Genomic DNA, 22,840 nt, shown 5'->3' with positions numbered 1-22,840 from the left:
ATATCATAATACTCATAAAAATAGCAATACATGATATACAACAATATGAAACATTTATTCATGGCAAATGAAGTATCACAGTACTAATGAATGATGTTACAATGCCATACTGCACTTGACAATTTGACTAAAGCATTTGAATTTTATCTGACATTTTCATCCTATTTTTGAGAGTGATCCCAGCATTTGAATTTTGTTTATAGCTTGTCATTGTACAGTATGAATTTTACTGGCCAGCCATGAATAAACAAATATGTGCATTGATGAATAGAAGTAAATTACAATATACACAAAGGGTCCCTCCAAAAAAAAAAAAATTAATGAAGAACATGCCAGCTTAAAGTTAAATGTATTATATCTTTTTTTCCCAAACAGGTTATGGAAAATATAAAAACCACCATACAAGATCTGCCAAAATTTTATAATTGTACATCAAAATAACACTCTGTATATGCTAAATATAAAGTTATAACAGGAATTTAACTTTTAGCACTTCATAAATGCTGGGGATTACAAGATTCAAAATCACTGGTTTTCCTATCTTATAAACAATCATTAAGCTTTACACAATAATATTTCACAACCCAAAACAAGAAAAATACAACAATTTGTTCAGGCTAACCTTACAGTGATAAAGAGAAAACAATAATAAATAAAATAATAATAATAATATCAATAATCATAATAATAATTATAGTCAAAATCACTGGTTTTCCTCTTATAAACAATCTTTAAGCTTCACACAATATTTCACAACCCAAAACAGGAAAAATACAACAATTTGACTTCCTCCTTTAAAGAGGGAGGAAGCTCTTGGTGTGTGTATGTGTATATATATATGTGTATATATATATATATATATATACAGATATATTCTAGATTCACAAAAATAAATGTATTCCTTATTATATTTTGGAGAATATATCTCTATATAAATAAATATGCTTCTCTTTATATTATTTTAGATTCACAAAAATAAATGTAATACTCATTTAGATAACATCTAAGTAGTCTAATTCTTATAGATTAACTGGATGAGTTCAACATACTGCATTTAAGCATTATATTTTGTTCAATGACAGATCCTTGTTCACTTTCAAAGACATTTTGGTCAGAATATGTTCAAAGGCTACACAAACCTTGGCTATGGTCTCCAGGGTCATCAAAGATATGGTAACTCCATATTTGCAATTTTGCAATAAAATATCATTATTGCTAGCAATAATAATACAAAAAATCATTGTCATATGAATAAAAGGCAAGTGTGATTACATCTCATCTTAGCAGTTTAGTAGCTTCCTCAGTTTTAATAATTATAATACCAGTACCTCAAGTTGAAAAATATTTTGTCACTTCATGGGTCAATTAACCTTTTCAATATGAGTCAAATATCCACATAAGGTTACCTGATATATGATGATGCATCACAATACATGCATTAAAAAACATTAAGTTATATGGCTGTTATACTCATTCCTTCTCACCCTGAATAAATATCATGTCATAATACCTTTAGGCAGTGCTTGCACCAAGTGAGTCTGGGCCAATTCTCCTCAACTATTATGAGTTCATTTGAGTAGAAATGACTTCAGTTACAATCTTTCATTTTTCCAATCTTCAAATGCCAAATTACCTTTGTGGCAAATATTGAGAAACTGAATGGCGAAGTGAATGGAGTTAAACCTTTACAAATGTTAGACATATTGTTGAAGTGTTCTTCGGTAAATTTAGAATGCCACAAGCGGTCTTCTTCTAGCCATTCAAATTCACAATATTTGATGAGAATGGGACCAGACTCACACAGTGCAAACATAACCTTATTCAGGATAATGCAAAGCAATTTTACTTAGTGTTTTTGGCTAGCACTACCCATTTCATATAAATGTAAAAACAAAGCTGTATTCTTCAAACTTTTAAGACAATTTTTAAGACAACAAATGATGCAATACCCAATCTCACTTACAAATATCACACCTATTTGGAAGTATCTGGAGGTATCTGGAAGTACAGATTACCTGAAAATTTCATTCAGCTTTCTTTGTTAACACAACCCATCCTGACTCAACAAGATTATAATAAATTCAATGCTATCAATCACATTTTTTAAAGGCAATCAGAAAATGCATTATGAGACCACTCAACTCAGATAGACAAAGAACAACCACATCTTCAAACTGCGTGACACCATTTGATGAAGATGACCCTGAGTCCTACTCCTTTGGCCGTGTTACAAAGCTGGATACAGCTACACGTCTACCAAGGTGCTGAGATTTTACGAAGGCATCCAAATCAAATTTACTCCTCTCCCCTGGGTCTTCAAGATTCATTTCACTGGAATTGGTTTCACTATACAAGAAGAAGAAGTACCTGTGTTCATGGTCCGGTGGTGTGGGTTGACGATAAGCTGTGGAAATAATAAGTTTTGCATATGTACATATACCAAAGGCTTTATCTCCCCTTATAAGGGAGGTAGCCAAAAACAAAGGCATAAAAACCACTCCCACCCATTCCATCCCTATCATACTCCACACCCCTCCACCCTCTTCCCTCCCTCTTATCTTGGCACCTCCTGGATGACAGGTCATCCCTGCATCTTGTCCACTGCCCTGGGTCTGAAGCAGTGCCACAAGACAAAGCACATCTACAGCAAGGCCACTTCATTAAATCAGCGACCCCCCTCTCTGTTCCCTCATGCAGAAAAGGAAAAGACAAGGAGAAATCCTTTCGGGCTGCATCAAATTATTTCTCACACATACTCCCCCTACCCACCATCCCCCATCCATTCCACCTCATGCATCACAGCGTTATCTATATACAAACATTCTCCATTCGCCCATATCTTCTGTCCTCTCCCGTCCTTCCTCAACAGACATTCCCCTCTTTCCCAAAGCCCCTTTTACCCCATCCATCCATCTCATCCTAGGTCAACCCCTCATGTTCACTCCTTCCACATATGCTTTCTACACTTCTTTTACTAGTCTTTCTTCACTCATTCTTTCCATGTGTCCAAATCATCGCAATACTCTTTCATCAACCCTATCTCTCAACTCCCTTTCCACCCTGTTCTCCTCCTCACCTCCTTATTTCTCACTCTATCCTGCCTAGTAATCCCAATTATACTTCTCAGGTACCTCATCTCAAATGCATTCAAACTCCTCCTCTCTTATGTTCCATGTTTCTGCCCTGTACAGTGCTGTTGGCACAATCACTCCTTCATACAATCTCCTCTTGGCATCTATTCCCAAATGTCTATTTCTCATTACACTTTTTAATCCCCCAAGGCATTTACTCACTTCCTTCAATCTACATTCTACCTCCACTTCCACCACATTCGCACCCAAGTATCTAAAAATATTCACTTCCTCCAGTCTTTCTCCCTTAATACAAAGGATTACAAAGGCGGAGCATGCCGACAGGAGACCTTTTGATCCATATCTAGGTCGGATGCGAAAAAAAATCATATTAATATTAAAACAATAAATAAAAACTATAATAATACATACATACATATACCAAGGCTTTTTCCCCCTTACAAGGGAGGTAGCCAAAAAGGGAAAGGCATAAAAACACTCCCACCCATTTCATCCCTAAATACCCTCCACACCCCTCCCACCCTTCCTCTCATCTGAGCACCTCCTGGATGACGGGTCATCCCTGCACCCTGCCCACCGCCCTGGGTCAGAAGCAGTGTCGCAAGACACAGCACATCCACAGCAAGGCTGCTTCATTTAATCGGCGACCCCCCCTCTCCGTCCCCCTTTGCATATAAGGCGAGGACGGGGAGAAATCCCTTCGGGCTGCGTCAAAATTTACTCACACATACTACCCCACCCCCACCCCCCTGCCCATTCCTCCTCATGCAGTCACAACATCATCCATATACAACCATTCTCCACTCACCTCTGTCTTCCGTCCTCTCCCTTCCTTCCTCAACAGACATTCCCCTCTTCCCCAAAGCCCCCTTCACCCCATCCATCCACCTCATCCTAGGACGTCCCCTCATGTTCACTCCCTCCACATCTGCCTTCCATACCTCTTTTACTAGTCTTTCCTCAAATAAAAAATAAAATACATAAATAAATGCATAGGTATAGTTAAATAATAAACAAACAGGTAAATAGTAAATAATAATAAATTGACATATAACAAATAATAAATAAAAATCAGACAGACAACTGATAACAAAACAAAAACAAATAATATAAGATAAATTATAATCACTACCGCATCTTACTTAGGTATGTATCTAAATGCTTCTTAAATCTTCGAACTGAACTACATTGCACTACCTGTGCAGGAAGTTTATTCCATTCATTAACTACACGGTTGGCAAAGTTGTTACGGACATCCTCACTACTGTACAATGAAGAGGTAGTCTCTCCATCTGTATATACACAAATACAGAGTATACAATTTTGCCATATTTGGCCATTCTTGCCCTGGATATATATACAAACCCCATAAATTCATTTAATGGATCTTGTTAATCATAAAAATAAATCAATAAATGAAATGTCATCTTCAAACACAATACATTCCAGACAGATGAACCAACATGGATGCATGCAAAGATACCATTCAGTGACTAAGCACCCATGAATCTACACACCCTCACACATGAACTGCACTTTGTCTACAAGATTTTTCATTGCCTATATTTTTCTATCTGTCCTAATAGTAGGAAGAGTTTTGGATGTCCATGTTTTTGGGGGAGAGAGTAGGGAAATGTCAGATAATTTTTTGGTGGAAGGTAAGTTGAGAGTGGAGGGTGGATGGAGGAAGAGGAAAGGAACTGTAGGTAGAGAGGTGTTTAGAGTAAACTTTGAATGAGCAGAAAGTACAAGAAAAAGCTGAGAGAAGTGTGGGAATAGGTGAAGGATAGAGTAGAGGTAGGAGTGGAAGGGAAATGGGGTGGGTTTCAAGGAGGGAGTGACAAAGTGTGCAAAAATAGTATATGGAACAAGGAGGATGGCATAATAGAAAGAAGGGTAATGAGTGGTGGGATAATGAATCAAAGAGGGCTGTAGTGGAGAAGAAATGAGTATTCACAGACTGGTTGCAAAATAGGACAAGAACATACGAGAGGTAGAAAGAAAAAACAAGAGAAGCAAAACAAAAGATGAAGGAGGCAAAAAGAAGAGCAGATGTTAAATGGTATAGGAGTATGACAGAAAAATTTGAAAGAAATAACAGGATGTTTTGGAAGGAAATCAAAAGAGGAAGGGAAAGCAAGTCAAGCAGAGAAGAAAATATAAAAGGTGCAAATGGACAGATCTTAATGGAAGAGGTGGTGGTAAAAGGAATATGGGTAGAGTATCTTATGCAGTTGCTTAATGTGGAATAGTAGTTGCAGTGGGAGGTGCTAAGAAAATGACAGTGATGGATAGGGAGAAATAAGAAAAGATTGGGCATAAGTAGTTATTAAAATGATGAGAGCAGGTAAGGCACATAGGTTAGATGGGTGTCATGCAGAGAGTCGGAAGAAGTGAGGTACAGTGATGGTGGACTGGCTGGTGAGGTTGTTTGATGTTTGTCTAAATGAGGGTAGAGTGCTAGAAGGCTGGAGGAATGCCTGTATAGTTCCACTTTAGAAGGAAAAAGGGGACAAGTATAAATGTGGTAGTTTCAGAGGGATCAGTTTGTTTGTATCATGTCACCAAGACTATTCAATATGTACATGGTTGGAGTGGTGCAGGAGGTAGACACAAGGGTGGCAGGGGGTTGGAGATGATCTTTGAAAATGGAGGAAAGTGTGAGGTAAGCCAGTTGCTGTTTGCTGACAAAACTGCACTTGTGGCAGGTTCAGAAGTGAGAATAAAGGAGTTAGTGACTGAGTTTGGGAAGGTGTGTAAGAAGAAAAAGTTGAAGGTAAATGTGGGTAAAGTAAGGTGATGAGATGTACAAGGGAAAGGATGGCAATGATTTGGAAGTGAGTCCTAAAGGAGAGAGGCTGTAGGAAGTGGATGGCTTTACGTAATTGGGGTTGTATGTGGCAGGAAAAGAAGGAGTGTAAGTGGAGGTAGATTATAGATTGAGAGAAGCAAGCGCCTTAGGTGATTAAAAAATGTAATGAGAAATAGACATTTGATAATGGATGCTAAGAGGAGTTTGTATGAAGGGGTGATTGTGCTGACAGCACTATGAGGCAGAGACATAGAACATAAGAGAGGAAGACAGGAAGAGTTTAAATCTGTTTGAGATGAAATGTCTGAGAAGTATGGTAGGGGTTACAAGGCTGAATAAAGTGAGAGATAAGGAGGTGAGGAGGAGACCGGGGTGGAATGTGAGTTGGGGGATAGGGCTGATGAAAGAGTAGTATTGGGATGGTTTGGATACATGGAGAGAATGAGTGAAGAAAGATTAGTAAAAGAGGTGTGGAAGGCAGAATCATTAAGATAAACATTAAGAATCATTTAGATAAACACCTAAGCAAGATGCTGTAATGACTATCATTTATTTTCTATTATGTGTTTAGTTTTTTAGTTATCATTTGTCTGTTTATTATTGTTTGATTCTCATTTATTATTAGTTATGCCAATTTATCATTATTCACTATTTACCTGTTTATTATCTAACTATACCTATGCATTATTTATTTTATCTATTATTTATATTATTATTGTTTTTATTTATTCATTTATTTATCATAATTTTTTTTTTTTCATCGACCTAGATATGGACTAAAAGGTCTCCTGTCGGCATCCTCCGCCCTTGTAATCCTTTGAGATGGAAGGAGTGAACATGAGGGGGCAACCAAGGATGAGATGGATGGGTGGGGTGAAAAGGGCATTGAGCAAGAAGGGGATGTCTGTTGAGGAAGGAAGAAGGCAGATGGTAGGGGTGAGTGGATAATGGATGTGTTTGGATGATATTGTGATGCATGGGAGTGGGTGAGGGATGAAGGGGTTAGGGAGTGGTTATGTATGACATTTTGACGCAGCCCAAAAGAGTTTCTCCCCTCCTTCAATATTTCTACATGAGGGGACATAGAGAGAGAGAGAGTTATCGATTAAATGAAGTGGCCTTGCTGTGGATGTGCTGTGTCTTGCTGCACTGCTTCTGACCCAGGGCAATGGGCAAGATGCAGGGATGATCAGTCATCTGGGAGGAGCCAAGATGAAAGAGAGGGAGGAGTGGTGAATGGGAGTGGAATTATGCCACTTGATTTTGGCTACCTCTCTAATAAGGGGGAAAAAGTACTTGGTGTGTGTATATATATATATATATATATATATATATATATATATATATATATATATATATATATATATATATATATATATATATATATATATATATATATATATATATATATATATATTCACCAGATGAAACAGATGCTCCATTAAAAAAAATTATGCTGCAGTAACATATCATTTATCTTTTCATAATCTTATATTCATATAAATGATGATACTATTTTGTGATTCACAAGAAACTATTCCATCCATCTATATATATACATACACCAAGGGCTTCTTTCCCCTTACAAGGGAAGTAGCCAAAGTCAAAGGCATAAATCCACTCCCACCCATTTCATCCCCACATACCCTATTCCCATTCACCACCCATCCCTCCCTCCTTTCTTGGCTCCTGGATGACAGGTTATTTCTACATCTTGACCACTGGCCTGGGTTAGAAGCAATGCAGAAAGACACAGCATACCCAGAGCAAGGCCACTTCATTTAATTAGCGACCCCCCAACTCTCTGCCCCCTCATACAGAAAGAGATAAGATGGGAAAGAAATCCCTATGGGCTGCATCAAAATATCATTCACACATACTCCGTCACTCCACCTCCCATCACCCACCCACTCCCATGCATCACAGCATCATCCATACACAACCATTCTCCACTCACCCTTATCTTCTGTCTTCGCCCTTTCACACCAGACATTCCCCTCTTTCCTAATGCCCCTTTTACCCCATCTATCCATCTCATCCTTGGTCACCCCTCATGTTCACTCCTTTCACACCTCTTTCACTAATCATTCTTCACTCACATTCTTTCCATGTGTCCAAACCATCCCAACACTCTTCTTCAACCCTATCTTCCAACTCCCTTTCCACCCCTGCTCTCCTCCTCACTTTGTTTCTCAATCTGTCCAGGATGGTAACCCCTATCATTCTTCTCAGGCTTTTCATCTCAAACACATTTAAACTCTTCCTCTCTTATGTTCCACATTTCTACCCGATACAGTACTGTCAGCACAATCACCCCTTCATAAATCTCCTCTTAGCATCCATTCCCAAATGTCTATTTCTCATTACATTTTTTAATCTCCTAAGGCATTTACTTGCTTCTCTCAATCTACATTCTACCTACACCTTCACTTCTCCCTTTTCCACCACATTCACCCCAAGTATCTAAAACTACTTCCTTCAGTCTCTCTCCCTTAATATTCACTTCCAGTCTGCTGCCACTTTCTCCCCTTGTACATGCCATCACCTTACTTTTACCCACATTTATCCTCAACTTCCTTGTTTTGCACACCTTCCCAAACTCTGTCACTAACTTCCTTAATCCCTCCTATGTTGTTAGCAAACAACTGGCTTATCTCCCATTTTTCTCCAATTTCTTTGATCATCTCCAATCCCCAGCCCATTACGCTTGCATTTACCTCTTGCACCACCCCATCCATGTACAAATTGAACAGCCAGGGCGACATAACACATCCCTGACAAAGTATCACCTTTACCTCAAACCACGCACTCTCTCCATTTCTAATTCTAACACAAGCTCTACTATCATAAAAACTTTTAACAATCCATAAAGGCCCAAAACACATTCTTACCTTTTCCTAAAACTTTCTCACATATCTGCCTTACCACAAAAATCTGATCCTCACAACCCCTCCCATTCCTAAACCCACACTGTTCCTCACCAATTACTCCTTCTGTTCCTGTCCTAATCCCCTCAATCAAGACCCATAAGCCTTGACAACTACACTTAACAAACTGATTCCTTTAAAACTACTACATTCATACTTGTCCCCTTTTCCCTTGTAAAGTGTATACAGGCACTCCCCCAACACTCTACCCTCTTTTAGACAATCAGTAAATAACCTCACCAGCCAGTCCACCATCACTGTACCTCCCTTTTTTAGACACTGCATGACACCCATCTAACCTAGGTGCCTCACCTACTCTCATCATTTTAATAACTACTTTCACCTCATCTTTTCTTATTTCTCCTCCGTTTTTCTTATTCATCACTGTCACTTCCTACTGCAACTACCTTTCCCTCCCTATCCTCCTTCACATTTAACAACTCCCTAAAATACTCTGCCCATCTTCCTCTTACTGCCGTCTCTTCTATTATCATCTCTCCATCGGCACCTTTTACCTTTTCTTCTCTGCTTGATTCACCTTTTCTTCCTCTCTTAATTTTCTTCCAAAACATCTTTTTATTACTTTCATAAACTTCTGTCATACTCTTACCGCATTTCCCATCTGCTTTCCTTTTTGCCTCCTTTATCTTATGCTTTACTTCTTTTTTTTTATTTTTATTTTTTGTACTGCTTATATGATTCTCTTGTCCTATTTTGTAACCAACCTGTGAGTGTTTGTTTCTTCTCTTCAACAAGCTTCTTTGTTTCCTCATCCCACCACTCGCTACCCTTCCTTCTATTTCTTCCTGTCCTCCTTGTTCCCCACACCATCTTTGTACACCTTGCGACTCCTTCCTTGAAACATCCCCATTCCTCCTCCACTCCTAGTTCTACTCTACACTTCTCTCAGTTTCTTCTTGTACTCTTCCTCCCTTTTTTCTCATTTAAGCAATTTACTCTAAGCCCCTTCCCACCTTCTATCCTTTTCCTCTTTCTAAATCTATCCTCCACTCTCAACTTACCTTCCACCAAAAAATTATCTGATATTCCCCCACATCCAAAACTCTTCCTACTCTTCTCCTGGTTATTAATATATAGTCCATTAAAGCCCTATCTACAACCCTTCCACCATCCTCTCCCATGTATACTTATGCTTGAATTTCTTCCTAAACACTGTGTTAGCTATCATCAACTCTCTAAACATATTTCCACCTTCAACTCTCCACAATTTTTTCCTGGAACCCCACACTTCCCAACCACTCCAACTATTGGTTCATCTCCTACCCTAGCATTGAGATCTAATACCAATACATTGATATTTCTCCCTAAACCTTCTATGCACTCATTTATATATATCCAAAAAGCCTCGCTTTTCTCTACACTCTTCTATCAGACCTATATGTACTTACAAAAATCCACATTAACCTCAAAGAAACCTCCTTCCACTCCACAACATACTTAGCTACCTCTTTACTTTAGTATAGCCACCCCTCCTCTCCCTTATCCTCTCTTCACTCCTGACACCCTTGCAACTATGCTCCCAAATTCAAACTCGCCCCTCCCTTTCAACTTGGTTTCACTCGATGCCAACATATCCATCTTTCTTCTCACAATTATATTACCTATCTCTTCCTTTATACTCTCCTCCATACCACATTCACACACATTAAAAGACCCAAACCTTAGGGTTCTAGTTGGAAAACTCCCATCCCCTCCCCCCCCTTTTTTTTTTCATAGGATGCCTAGTCCTATCCCTGCTCCATTTTTGTCGCCTTTTACAACTCAAGTGGGAACATTCAGTGGAGGTGTTCCTTCTCCCCTACCACAGGGTTCGGCAAAAAAGGAAATCTATATTCAGAGAAGTGGTACAGGACAGTATCAAGAGTGGGGAGACAGCATAATGGAAGGACAGTAGTAGTATAATAAAGTAGCATCATTTCTCTATTAATAGAGATTTCCTCTATCACAGACAAAATGATGTGTGGCTCTTGTCCATAGGGGCACCCCATATAGACCCTAAGTATCAGCTCTATGCTACTAAGTAGATTTTAACTTCACAACAATATGCTGCCAATACCCCATCCATATACCAAGGGCTTTTCCCCCCTTATAAGGGAGGTTGCCAAGCCAAAAGGCACATACACACTCGCACCCACTTCACCCCCATCCACCACCCTTTTCTAACTCTCATCTTAGCTCCTAATGGATGAAGGGAAAGGAAAATTGAAACTACTAAAATTTCTAATTACATTACCATGACCAGCTTTTTTTAATGACCTTGTCAACATTTTGTATGACCTAATAATACAGAGTGATACATTAGCAACTGTCAATAAGCTGAAAGAATAAACACAGGAAATAAAACTTACTTTTGATAACTGGTGTCCATGTGGAAGGATCCACAGATGTTTTCAAATGTTCACCCTGAAATCAAATTACAAAGTGTATAAGGTGATTCATACAATTTCTACTTACAAACAATATGATGACAATTACCTTCTAGGGAACTGTGAAGGCCACTCTCATCACTTTTTTTACATTCTGTTTCATGATTCATGAACGGATTGATTAATTGATCATGATTCACCATTTTTGCATTACAATCAAAATTTTCTGATTCATAAATTTCATAGCTTTTCCTCTCCTATTTCATGAGTCAACACTACATAGCATAACTCACTGTTCATTTCCCCAACTGCAACCATCAAGTTCATATATTGTCAACATGTTTGTAGCAAAAACCAATAAACACATAAATGAAAAAAATATTAAATCCTATACTCTGTTCCCACAACATACTCATAAACTGCCAACATACACAAGAGTGGCAGTTCACTTCAGGAACAATCAATCAATCAATCCTTTGCCCCTGGTCTCTCTTGTAGAAGACCTGTGGCCTTTAGATACCCTTAATGAACAGAAATATAACATTAAAACTCCTGTGAACAGGAAGTAATAGTGTGATCCCCAAACAAAAATGTAAATAAATAATATCAATAGAATACCATTAATGGTAACCAACCATATTCCTCAAACATTTTATCTCAAATACATTCGGACTCTTCCTTATTACCACCTTCACATTCCAAGTTTTTTGCTCCATACAAGATCATTGGTGGTACCGTACAATCACACTTTTATATCCTTCTCTATGTTTTTATCCCCCAGACCTTATTTTTCATAATAATTTCCATTCCACCAAGACATTTGCTTGACCCCTTTTACACTTCTCTTCAAAATCAACTTCTCCATTCACATCCACAAGACCCTAAATATTTGAAAGTCTCCATTTCTTCCAGCCTCTCACTCTTCACCTCACATTCAATCTGCCATCATCATCATCATTCCTTCTATGTTTCATCACTTTACTTTTGCCCGTATTTGTTCCCAACTTTCTCTTTTCATAGACTCCTCTAAACTCAATTACTAACTGCTTTAATATCTCCTCTGATTCATTCTGAAGTACAGTGTCATCCATCCACCTTCACCCACCAACTCAAAACCTCTGCCTAGCATCCTCGCATTTACTTCCCTTAGCACTCAAAAACATATTCAATAACCATGATGATATTACAAAGCCCTGATACATCCCCATGTTCACCTCAGACCATTCACCCTTTTCCCATCCCTTACACATGGACTACTATCTGTATACCATGGGCCTCTTCCCCCTTACAAGGGAGGTAGCTAGTCAAGGCATGCATCTATTCCACCCATAAGAATGCCCTACTACTCATGTGAAAACCTGTTACTGCCTTCAATAGACTTCCCCCTATCCCTCACATCCTCAATAAATTCCACATTAACTATCAATCCTATTATACACCTCAAACTCCACAATTGCCAAAAAGTATCCTTAGCTTTTGCTTAAAACTTCTTGTATATCTGTCTTACCAAAAACAATCAACACACCCTCTTCTTACCCTAAACTCACACTGCTCTTCCCCAATCATTCTCTCCAATCCTCTCAACATGTACCCACACACCTTACTGATCACTCATCAGATGATCCCACTAAAACCACTACATTCACACTTGGCCCCCTTCCCCTAGTATAGTCAAACTATACATTCAGCGAATACACAATAATGAATCGCATCTGAATGAAGACTTACTGGAATATTTGCAATAATCCAATGCAGCCAATATTTGCCCTTTACATGTCCTGGAGCATCTGGATCCACCATGACAAGTGTGTAGTTTTTCTTCTCCTGCTTGGTGAAATGGAAAGGAAAGAAAAAAGAAATAAAATATTTAATATATATATATCTATATATGTATATATATATACATATATATATATGTATATATGTTTATATACATAAATATATACATAAACATATAAATATATATACATATACAGTATATACATATATATATTTAAACATTTATATATATATACATATATATATTTATATATATAAATACATACATATCCCAAAGGCTTTTTCCCCTTTACATGGGAGGTGACTGAAAAACAAAGGCATAAACCACTCCCACCCATTCCATCCCCTACATACTCCACTCCCCTCCACCCTCTTATCTTGGCCCCTCCTGGATGATGGGTCATCCCTGCATCTCACCCATTGCCCTGGGTCAGAAGCAGTGTTGCAAGACAGCACATCCACAGCAAGGCCACTTCATTAAATCGCCAAACCCCCCTCTCTGTCCCCTCATGCAGAAATGGAGAAGACAAGGAGAAATCCATTCGGGCTGCATCAATTTATTTCTCACATACTCCCAAAACCCAATGAACAAAACACAAAATTGGCCAAAGTTTGTCTATACACTTGATCACAAAACAAACAGTAGCAAATTATATAAAACACTCAACAGCATTATACCATCTAACATTATCACAACACACTTTCACACAGCAATAACCACAACAACAGATAATTTACCCTCAAACAGACAACAAGCAAACACACTTATAAATCATTTTGCATAGACAAGCCATCTCACTTCTCACCCCAATGACTGATGCACCATTGAATGTAAGAAAGACTTTCCCACAGACTCAGACTGTATACCCTTCATAGACAGTCAGACAAAACACATAATACATAACCTTAAGCACTCATCTGCCTCCAGCCCTGACAACATAAGTAACATCCATTTAAAAGACATTGGATCACAAGGTATACATACACTCACAAACACTGGAAACTATAGCTATTCACATCACACTATACCCAACATCTGGAAACATGGGAAAATAATCACCATCCCAAAACCCAATAAAGATCCAACAATCCCAACATCGCACCACCCAATCACACTTCTCTGCACCCCCTCCAAAGTCATAGAATGCCTCATACATCACACAATATATTCCCCTTGCTGAATCAACACTGTTTTAGGTCACTATACTCCACAAACATTCTTCTGATAAATCTCACACAAAGAATATTAGATGGCATCAATTCAGATAGGCCCCATCATAGAACACTTCTCATAACATTAGATATTAGTAAAGCTTTTGATGCTATCCCCCACCACAATCTAACAAACAAAATATATAACACAGACATGCACAATAACACCAAAAGATGGCTGGCCAATTATATGGCAGGCAGGAATGCTTAGTGTCATATAATGGCCAATCATTGCACACCAGAAACATTAAGAATGGAGTACCACAGGGCTCAGTTCTATCCCCCCACACTCTTTAATCTATACATGCATAATATACCCACACCAGACACCTCAGAAACACAAATCCCTTCCTATGCAGATGACATAACAATCAAATGTACACATTGTAACATAGACAAAGCTGCAGAAATAATACAGCCATACCTTGATACACTCAACACATGGTTCACTACTGACTCAAAATAGCCCCAGCCAAATCTACAGCAACATTTCTCATCAACTGGACAAAAGAACACAAATACATACCTCATCTCTATATCAACAATACTCTAATACCACACACACACCGAAAATTCTTGGTGTAACATACAATACACCCATATCATTCAAACAACACATCACAAACATAAAAAATAAATGCACACCTAGACCTAATGCACTTAAATCAATCATTGGAACAACACTTGGACAAAACAAAGAAACTAGTACTACAATATACAAACAATGCATATGCTCAGTGATGAATTATATATGTGCAGCATGGGCACCTAATCTTAGTAAGACACACCTCAACACCCTTCAGACCATACAAAACAAAACTTTAAAGACAATTACAGGCTGCACAAATACAACACCTACAGACCATCTATACTATGAAACAAAAGTCCTCAAAGTCAAGGATCACTTTGACATGAGAGGCACGCAAAAACTTGCTGCAGCCTCCACAAACACAGCATACCCATTACACTATATAGCAGAACATCCACACACACCAAGAAACATCAAAATACACCCAAATACCTATATCACACACAAATACTCTCTTCTCTTCCTACAAAACTACCAAATAACAGCCTCCAGAAACATATTCATAATCATATCACTCACTGCTCCGTCAACACACTAAAAGACAACATATTGTTGCATGCCAGACCCCCTGATATCCATCCCTCTGAATCCTCTTTCCCATGAAAGGAGAGAGTCTACCTGGCCAGATTGCGGTGCGGCCACCACCCAGCCCTTCTAAACTACCAGAAGAGACTGGATGTCCATATTATGGACAACTGCCCAGGATGTAACACTTCACCCCATATTATTCAAAACATAATGGAAGACTGCATTATACACAATCATGCATGCAAACAACACAACATACACTATATAAAGGATTTGTGGGAAAACCCCATTCCAGCCATGGTATTCCTTGGGGAGACAGGACTGCTCAGACAGTCTAGGGAATGACAACAACAACTGATCTCTCTGAAACTACTACACTCATACTTGTCCCCTTTTCCCTTGCAAAGTGGAAATATACAGGCACTCCTCCAGTCCTCTGGCACTCTACCCTCACTTAAACAAACATTAAATAACCTCACCAGCCAGTCCACCATCACTCTACCTTTTTTTAGACATTTTGCATGACACCTATCCAACCCAGGTGCCATACCTGTTCTCATCATCTTAATAACTGCCTTCACCTCATTTTTCCTTATTTCTCCTCCATTTTCCCCACTCATCACTGTCACTTTCTTAGCACTTCCCACTACGACTACCATTCCATCCCTATCCTACTTCACATTTAGCAACTTCCTAAAATACTCTGTCTATCTTCCTCTTACTAACTTCTCTTCCATTATCATCTCTCCATCTGCACCTTTTACCTTTTTCTTCTCAACTTGATTTGCCTCCTCTTCCTCTCTTAATTTCTTTCCAAAAGCATCTTTTTATTACTTCCAAAAATTTGTCATACTTTTACACCATTTTACATCTCTCCTCTTTGCATCCTTTATCTTATGCTTTACTTTTCCTTTTTTTTTTTTTTTTGTACCTCTCATATGATTCTCTCATCCTATTTTGTAACCAATCTGTGAAAGCTTCTTCTCCTCTACAATCTTCTTTGCTTCCTCATCCCACTCATTACCTTTTCTTCTATTTCCTCCAGTCTTCCTTGTTCCACACACCATCACCTTGTGACTCCCTCCTTGAACCATTCCCATTCCTCCTCCACTCCTTGTTGTTGTTGTTGTTGTTGTCGTTCCCTAGAATGTCTGTCCGAGCAGTCCCATCTCCCCAAGGAATGCCACAGCCAAAACTGGGTTTTCCCACAAATCCTTTATAGAGTGTATGTTGTGTTGTTTGTGTGCATGATTGTATGTAATGCAGTCTTCCATTATGTGTTGTATGGTATGGGGTGAAGTGTTACATCCTGGGCAGCTGTTCACAATGCAGTCATCCAGCCTATTCTGGTAACTTAGAAGTGCTGGGTGGTGGCCGCACCGCAGTCTGGCCAAGTGGACTCTGTCCTTTAGTGGGAGAGAGGATTCAGAAGGGTGGATATCAGGGGGTCTGGCATGCAGCAGTGTGTTGTCTTTCAGTGTGTTAATGGAGCGGTGAGTGATATGATTATGAATATGTTTCCGGAGGCTGGTATTTGGTGGTTGTGGAGGAAGAGAAGAGAATATCTGTGTGTGATAAAGGTTTTGGGTGTTGTTTTAACATTTCTTGGTGTGTGTGGGTGTTCTGCTATGTAGTGTAGTGGGTGTGATGTGTTTGTGGTGGCTGCAGCAAGTGTTTGTGTGCCTCTCATGTCGAGGTGGTCCTTCACTTTGAGGACTTTTGTTTCATGGTGTAAATGGTCTGTAGGTGTTGTATTTGTGCAGCCTGTAATTGTTTTTAGGGCTTTGTTTTGTATGATTTGAAGGGTGTTGTGGTGTGTCTCACTGAGATTAGGAGCCCACGCAGGATTCACATAATTCATCACTGAGCGTATGCATTGTTTGTATATTGTTATATTAGTCTCTTTGTTTTGTCCAAATGTTGTTCCAGTGATTGACTTAAGTGCGTTAAGTCTAGGTGTCCATTTGTTTTTTATGTTTGTGAAGTGTTGTTTGAAAGACGTGGATGTATCGTATGTTACACCAAGAATTTTTGGTGTGTTTGTGTGTGGTATTAGAGTGTTGTTGATGTAGAGATGAGGTATGTATTTGTGTTCTTTTGTCCAGTTGTCCACTCCTCTCTCAGCTTCTTCTTGTACTCCTCCTTTTCTTTCTCATATTCATAAATTAACAAAATTCCAACTTACATCATCTACAGTGATATTAGCTTGTACACTTATAGGTTTTTTTACGAATAAGCTCTTCTTGTGGTAATTTTCACATCCTGATATTGTCACCTGAAAACAAGATGAAAACATTTTCATCAAAATACAGAAATATTATGGTACATAATACATACACATCAGGCTTACAATACATATACAAACTTATTTGCAAATGATGCCAAGATCATGAAAGGATTCAATGTGAATACATACATATACCAAAGGCTTTTTCCCCCTTACACGAGGGGTAGCCAAAAAGAATAAGGCATAGAAACCACTCCCACCCATTCCATTCCCTACATATTCCACTCCTTTCCACCCTCCTCCCTCCCCCTTATCTTGACACCTCCTGGATGACGGGTCATCCCTGCATCTTGTCCATTGCCCGGGAGGTAAGTGAAAAAAAAAAAAAAAAAAAAAAAAGGGAAATACATCTTTCCACATAGATGCATCAATCTGTGGAGTAAGTTACAAAAGAAATCAATACAGGTCAACAACATAAATGAACTTAAGATAAAGTTTTATATATAGAGATACAGAAATAAGGCCCCATACTGTACAGTACACCCAACCCCATATACTATGATTACATAAATAACACAGGACTTATATGGAAAGTGGCCTAGTCAAATCATACATCCATCCCATACACATTCCTTGGAAACAAAATACAAATAGAGACAATGTCCTACAACACACACTAAACACTGATTTCAAAGGAGATTTCATCAATATGTTGAGTCATCAACTTGACCGTCTGACTCCTTAATCTTCTAAAGATATAACCCTTATTACAAGTTTGTCCTAGCATCATGATCCTAAATGTAAGTACAAATAGTATTGATTACCCATAACATATGCATGTTTTACATATAACTGTCTCTTGCATGCTCTTCTATGATGCATTTAATATATTTATGTATATATGCCCCCATATAGGATCCTGAAAGCAACTTTTATGAAGTCAATATTTTCAGAATTTCATTGCCCTTTAGAGCCAAAGTCACACAGCATATTTTTATGACTGGAAACTAATCTCAACTCAAAGAAGAATGGTAATCAGTTTTAACAATTACTATCCCTCTTTTCTATTACCCTTCTTTTTGTATCTGCAGGTGTCCAGGAAACTCCCATGTGAAGAATGCACTCTCTCTTATCTTACCAATATATTTTATTGGTGGTTTAGTAACATACACACAATTCTTACCATTTGTGGTGTTAGTTTCCTAACTTTCCCGTGCAATACAGACTATCTATCTACATACCAAAGGATTCTTCTCCCTCATACATAAGGTAGCCTGCTAAGATACCCTTCCATCCTCACCCATCACACTCCCATCCATCACCTATTTGTTTCCCTTTCATCTTAGCTCCTCATTGCTGATGAGCTATCCTTGTTTCCCTATACATTATAGATATAGTATATTAACTAGTTCACTTATGCACATGAAAATACCATGGGGATGGCTTTTAATTTGGTATTTTATGTATTCTATTCCCTTTATGTAATGAAATACCATGGATTTGCCTAGTACAGTATATATATATTATTGTACCTTCTTTTAGTTTGCAACTTATAAGAGAAATAGAAGAGAAGGAGGAGGCAGAGAGATGATGCCAGCTGAAGCTGAGAGATATATAGAATACAATGAATGGGATATGGAAAGTAGGAGTCAAGGAAGATTAAATGTGTTACAAGAGTGAAGTATTAATTTGTAAAGGCAGTGTGTACTTACCTAATTGTAGTATACAGGAAAGGAGCAATGCTCATTGGGTTCTATTTCCTATCCTCTAATTTTCTAACATACCTCAATTCAATTTCATATACAGTTCCAACTTAATCTATAACCTTAATTTCCAATTATCATATTTAGATTTGAATTCATGTATTCTTTGAGCTTGGGCTATCACTTTCTATGCTATTCCACATATTTATGCATCTATAAGGAAAACTGTATTTCTTCACATCCTTTAAACATGAGGTCTTTCTTAATTTACTCCCATGACCTTTTAAAGCCCTCCCATCTTAAGTCAGGATATCTCTTCTGCCAATCCAATCTATCCCCTTTAAGTGACCTGAACACTGTAATCATATCACCTCTTTCTCTTTTATTTTTCAAGGTTGGCAGACCCAGTGCTTTTAGTCTCTCCTCATATGGTTTATCTGCCAGGCTGGGGACCAGTCTGGTTGCTGCCCTTTGTATTCTCTCAATCTTGGTTATATCTTTCACTGTGTGTGGGGACCATACTACTGAAACATATTCTTGTCTTGGACATGTCAGGGTTTTGATGATTTTTTTTCCATCATCCCCTCATCCATATAATGGAACACCATTTTAATCTTCTGCAACAGTCCACATGTCTCTCCCACAATCATGCTGATATGTCTGTCAGGTGACAGGTTGTCCTTTATCAATACTCCCAAGTCTTTCTCCTCTTTTCCTTTTATAATATGTTTGTCTCCCCAGGAATAGTTTAAGGATGGCCCTTAGTGGGGGGATCAGACACTTGGAATTGTGCTGTCCTGGAGAAAGGATAGGGTCTATTAATGTTGCTCTGTTGTAGGTCCTTCCAATGTAAGTCATCTCATTTAAAGTGGAGTTTCACCTGTTAGTGAACTAGAAGGCGGACGTCATGAAGAGGTGAGTCAAATTGAACAAGCTATCCGTGTCCTTTTTGTGGCCTCCAAAATTATGGCAGACATGATCAAGCCATTTACTGGTGAAGGTAATGTCATTTTGTGGTTGAAGAAAGTAACCTTGGTTGCAAAGTTACAGGGAATAAGTGATTTGGCCAGTTTTATTTCCTCGTATTGAGAGGGAGATGCATCAGCATTATATTTGGAGTTGAGTGGTGATGAACAGGTAAATGCAGAAACAATTAAAGAAAAAAAAAAAAACTGCTTTTCCTGATGATGCATATGTTGATTAGCTCATAAGAAGTGGACAGGGGAACATATAGATTTTTTTGCCAATGAGATTAGACACTTGGCTAGTTTAGCAAAATTTACCAGAAATGGTTTGGAAAACATGATTAAGTTGATATTTATTAATGGCTTTCCAGACCATATTAGCATTTCTTTGCAGCAAGTTCCAAATGTGCTGACAATTGCTATGAGTGAATTGGTTAGTCATGCCAGAATTTTGATGTCACAACAGCAAGGTGGTCTATCAGCTGTGACTGTTGGAATGATTATAAATAAGTAAATAAAGAAACCTGACACTAGCTTGTTCAAAGGGAAGTGTTTTCGTTGTAGTGGCCTTCATCTGGTTAGGGATTGCAGGGAACCGAAGGCAAGATGCTTCAAGTGCAATGAATTAGGCCATGTTGCTAATCACTGTCAAAAACAGAACTCAGAAAACAAGTAATGAGTGACTACTGCGCCTGTAGTCACCCTTGCAATGTGAAGGCGTATTATAATATACTACCTATTGTTGATGTTTTAATCAACAATGTTGTGTCTCAATTTACCATTTATATACATACATATACCAATGGCTTTTTCCACCTTACAAGGGAAGTAGCCAAAGTCAAAGGCATAAATCCGCTACCACCCATTTCATCCCCACATACTCTACTCCCATTCACCACCCCTCCCTCCCTCTTTTCTTGGTTTCTCCTGAATGATGGGTCATCCCTGCATCTTGACCAATGCCCTGGGTCAGAAACAATGTAGCAAGACACAGCAAATTCACAGCAAGGCCACTTCATTTAATTGGCAACCCACTTCTCCATCCCCTCATGCAGAAAAAAGAGAAGACAGGGAGAAATTTCTTTGGGCTGTGTTAAAATATCATTCAAACATACGCCCTCACCCCCTTCCATGCATCACAGCATCATCCATATACAACCATTCTCCACTTACCCATATCTTCTGTCTTTGCCCTTCCTTCTTCAGCTTTCCCCTTTTTCCCAATGTCCCTTTTACCCCATCCATCCATCTCATCCTTGGTTGCCCCCTCATATTCACTCCATCTACCTCTGTCTTCTACACTTCTTTTACTAATCTTTCTTCACTCATTCTTTCCATATCTCCAAATCATCCCAATACTCTTTCATCAATCCTATCTTCCAACTCCCTTTCCACCCCTGCTCTTCCCCTCACCTCCTTGTTTCTCACTCTATCCAGCCCAGTAACCCCTATCATACTTCTCAGACATTTCATATCAAACACATTTAAATTCTTCCTCTCTTATGTTACATGTTTCTGCTCCATAGAGTGCTGTTGGCACAATCACTCCTTCATACAATCTCCTCTTAGCATCCATTCCCAAATGTCTATTTCTCATTACACTTTTCAATCCCTGTAGGCATTTACTTGATTCTCTCAATCTACATTCTACCTACACCTCCATTCCTCTTCCACCATATTAGCACCTAAGTATCTAAAGCAATCCACTTCCTCCAGTCTTTCTTCCTTAATATTCACTTCCAATTTGCTGCCATCCTCTCCCCTTATACATCTCATCATCTTACTTTTACCCACATTTATCTTCAACTTCTTTTGTGCACCTTCCCAAACTCCATCACTAACTCCCTCAATCCCTCCTCTGATCCTGAGCTACAAACGCAGTGTCATCAGCAAACAACAACTGGCTTATCTCCCATTTTTCTAAACTTTCTTTAACCATCTCCAATCCCTGACCCATTACCCTTGCCTTTACCTCTCACACCAGCACATCATGTATAAATTGAACAGCCAAGGTGACATAACACATCCCTGGCGAAGTCCTACCTTTACTTCAAACCACTCTCTCCATTTCTAATTCTAACACAGGCTCTTTTGCTCTTGTAAAAACTCCTGACAGCTCTTAACAGCCTTCCTCCTATCCCATATATCTGCAATACCTCCCAAAGTGTCTTCCTGTCTACCCTGTCATAAGCCTTTTCCAAATCCATGAAGGCCCCAAAAAATATCCTTATCTTTTCCTAAAGATTTCTCACATATCTGTCTTGCCACAAAAAACTGATCCATGCAACCCCTACCAGTCCTAAACCCACACTATTCCCACCAATTACTCCCTCTGTTCCTCTCTTAATCCTCTCAATCAAAACCCTCCCATAAGCCTTCCCAACTACACTTAACAAACTGATCCCTCTTAAACTAATACACTCATGCTTGTCCCCTTTTCCCTTGTAAAGCGAAACTACACAGGCACTCTTCCAGTCCTCCAGTAACCCATCCTCTTTTAGACAAACATTAAACAACCTCATCAGCCAGTCTACTATCACTGTACCTCCCTTGTTTAGACACTGCATGGCACCCCTCCAGCCCAGGTGCCTTATCTGCTCTCATCATTTTAATAACTGC

General features: G+C 38.8%; 1 protein-coding gene across 1 annotated transcript in view; it reads right to left on the bottom strand.

The window, feature by feature from the left end:
- Positions 1–400: 400 nt before the first annotated feature.
- Positions 401–22,840, bottom strand: part of LOC143033864 (protein D2-like) — a 38,530-nt gene continuing 16,090 nt past the window's right edge. The window contains exons 4-7 of the mRNA XM_076199430.1: positions 17,512–17,601; positions 12,947–13,042; positions 11,201–11,255; positions 401–2,404 (exon numbers count right to left, since the gene is read on the bottom strand). Coding sequence (XP_076055545.1) covers positions 2,211–2,404; positions 11,201–11,255; positions 12,947–13,042; positions 17,512–17,601 — 435 coding nt within the window. The 3' untranslated portion in view covers positions 401–2,210. The remainder of the gene's footprint in view (positions 2,405–11,200; positions 11,256–12,946; positions 13,043–17,511; positions 17,602–22,840) is intronic.

The sequence above is a fragment of the Oratosquilla oratoria genome, chromosome 16, assembly GCF_046742065.1.
Source record: "Oratosquilla oratoria isolate Oo_2021 chromosome 16, ASM4674206v1, whole genome shotgun sequence".
In the NCBI taxonomy this organism is placed as follows: Eukaryota; Metazoa; Arthropoda; class Malacostraca; order Stomatopoda; family Squillidae; genus Oratosquilla; species Oratosquilla oratoria.
The sequence above is the reverse complement of the archived record's forward strand: the minus strand, read 5'-3'. Positions and strand labels throughout refer to the sequence as shown.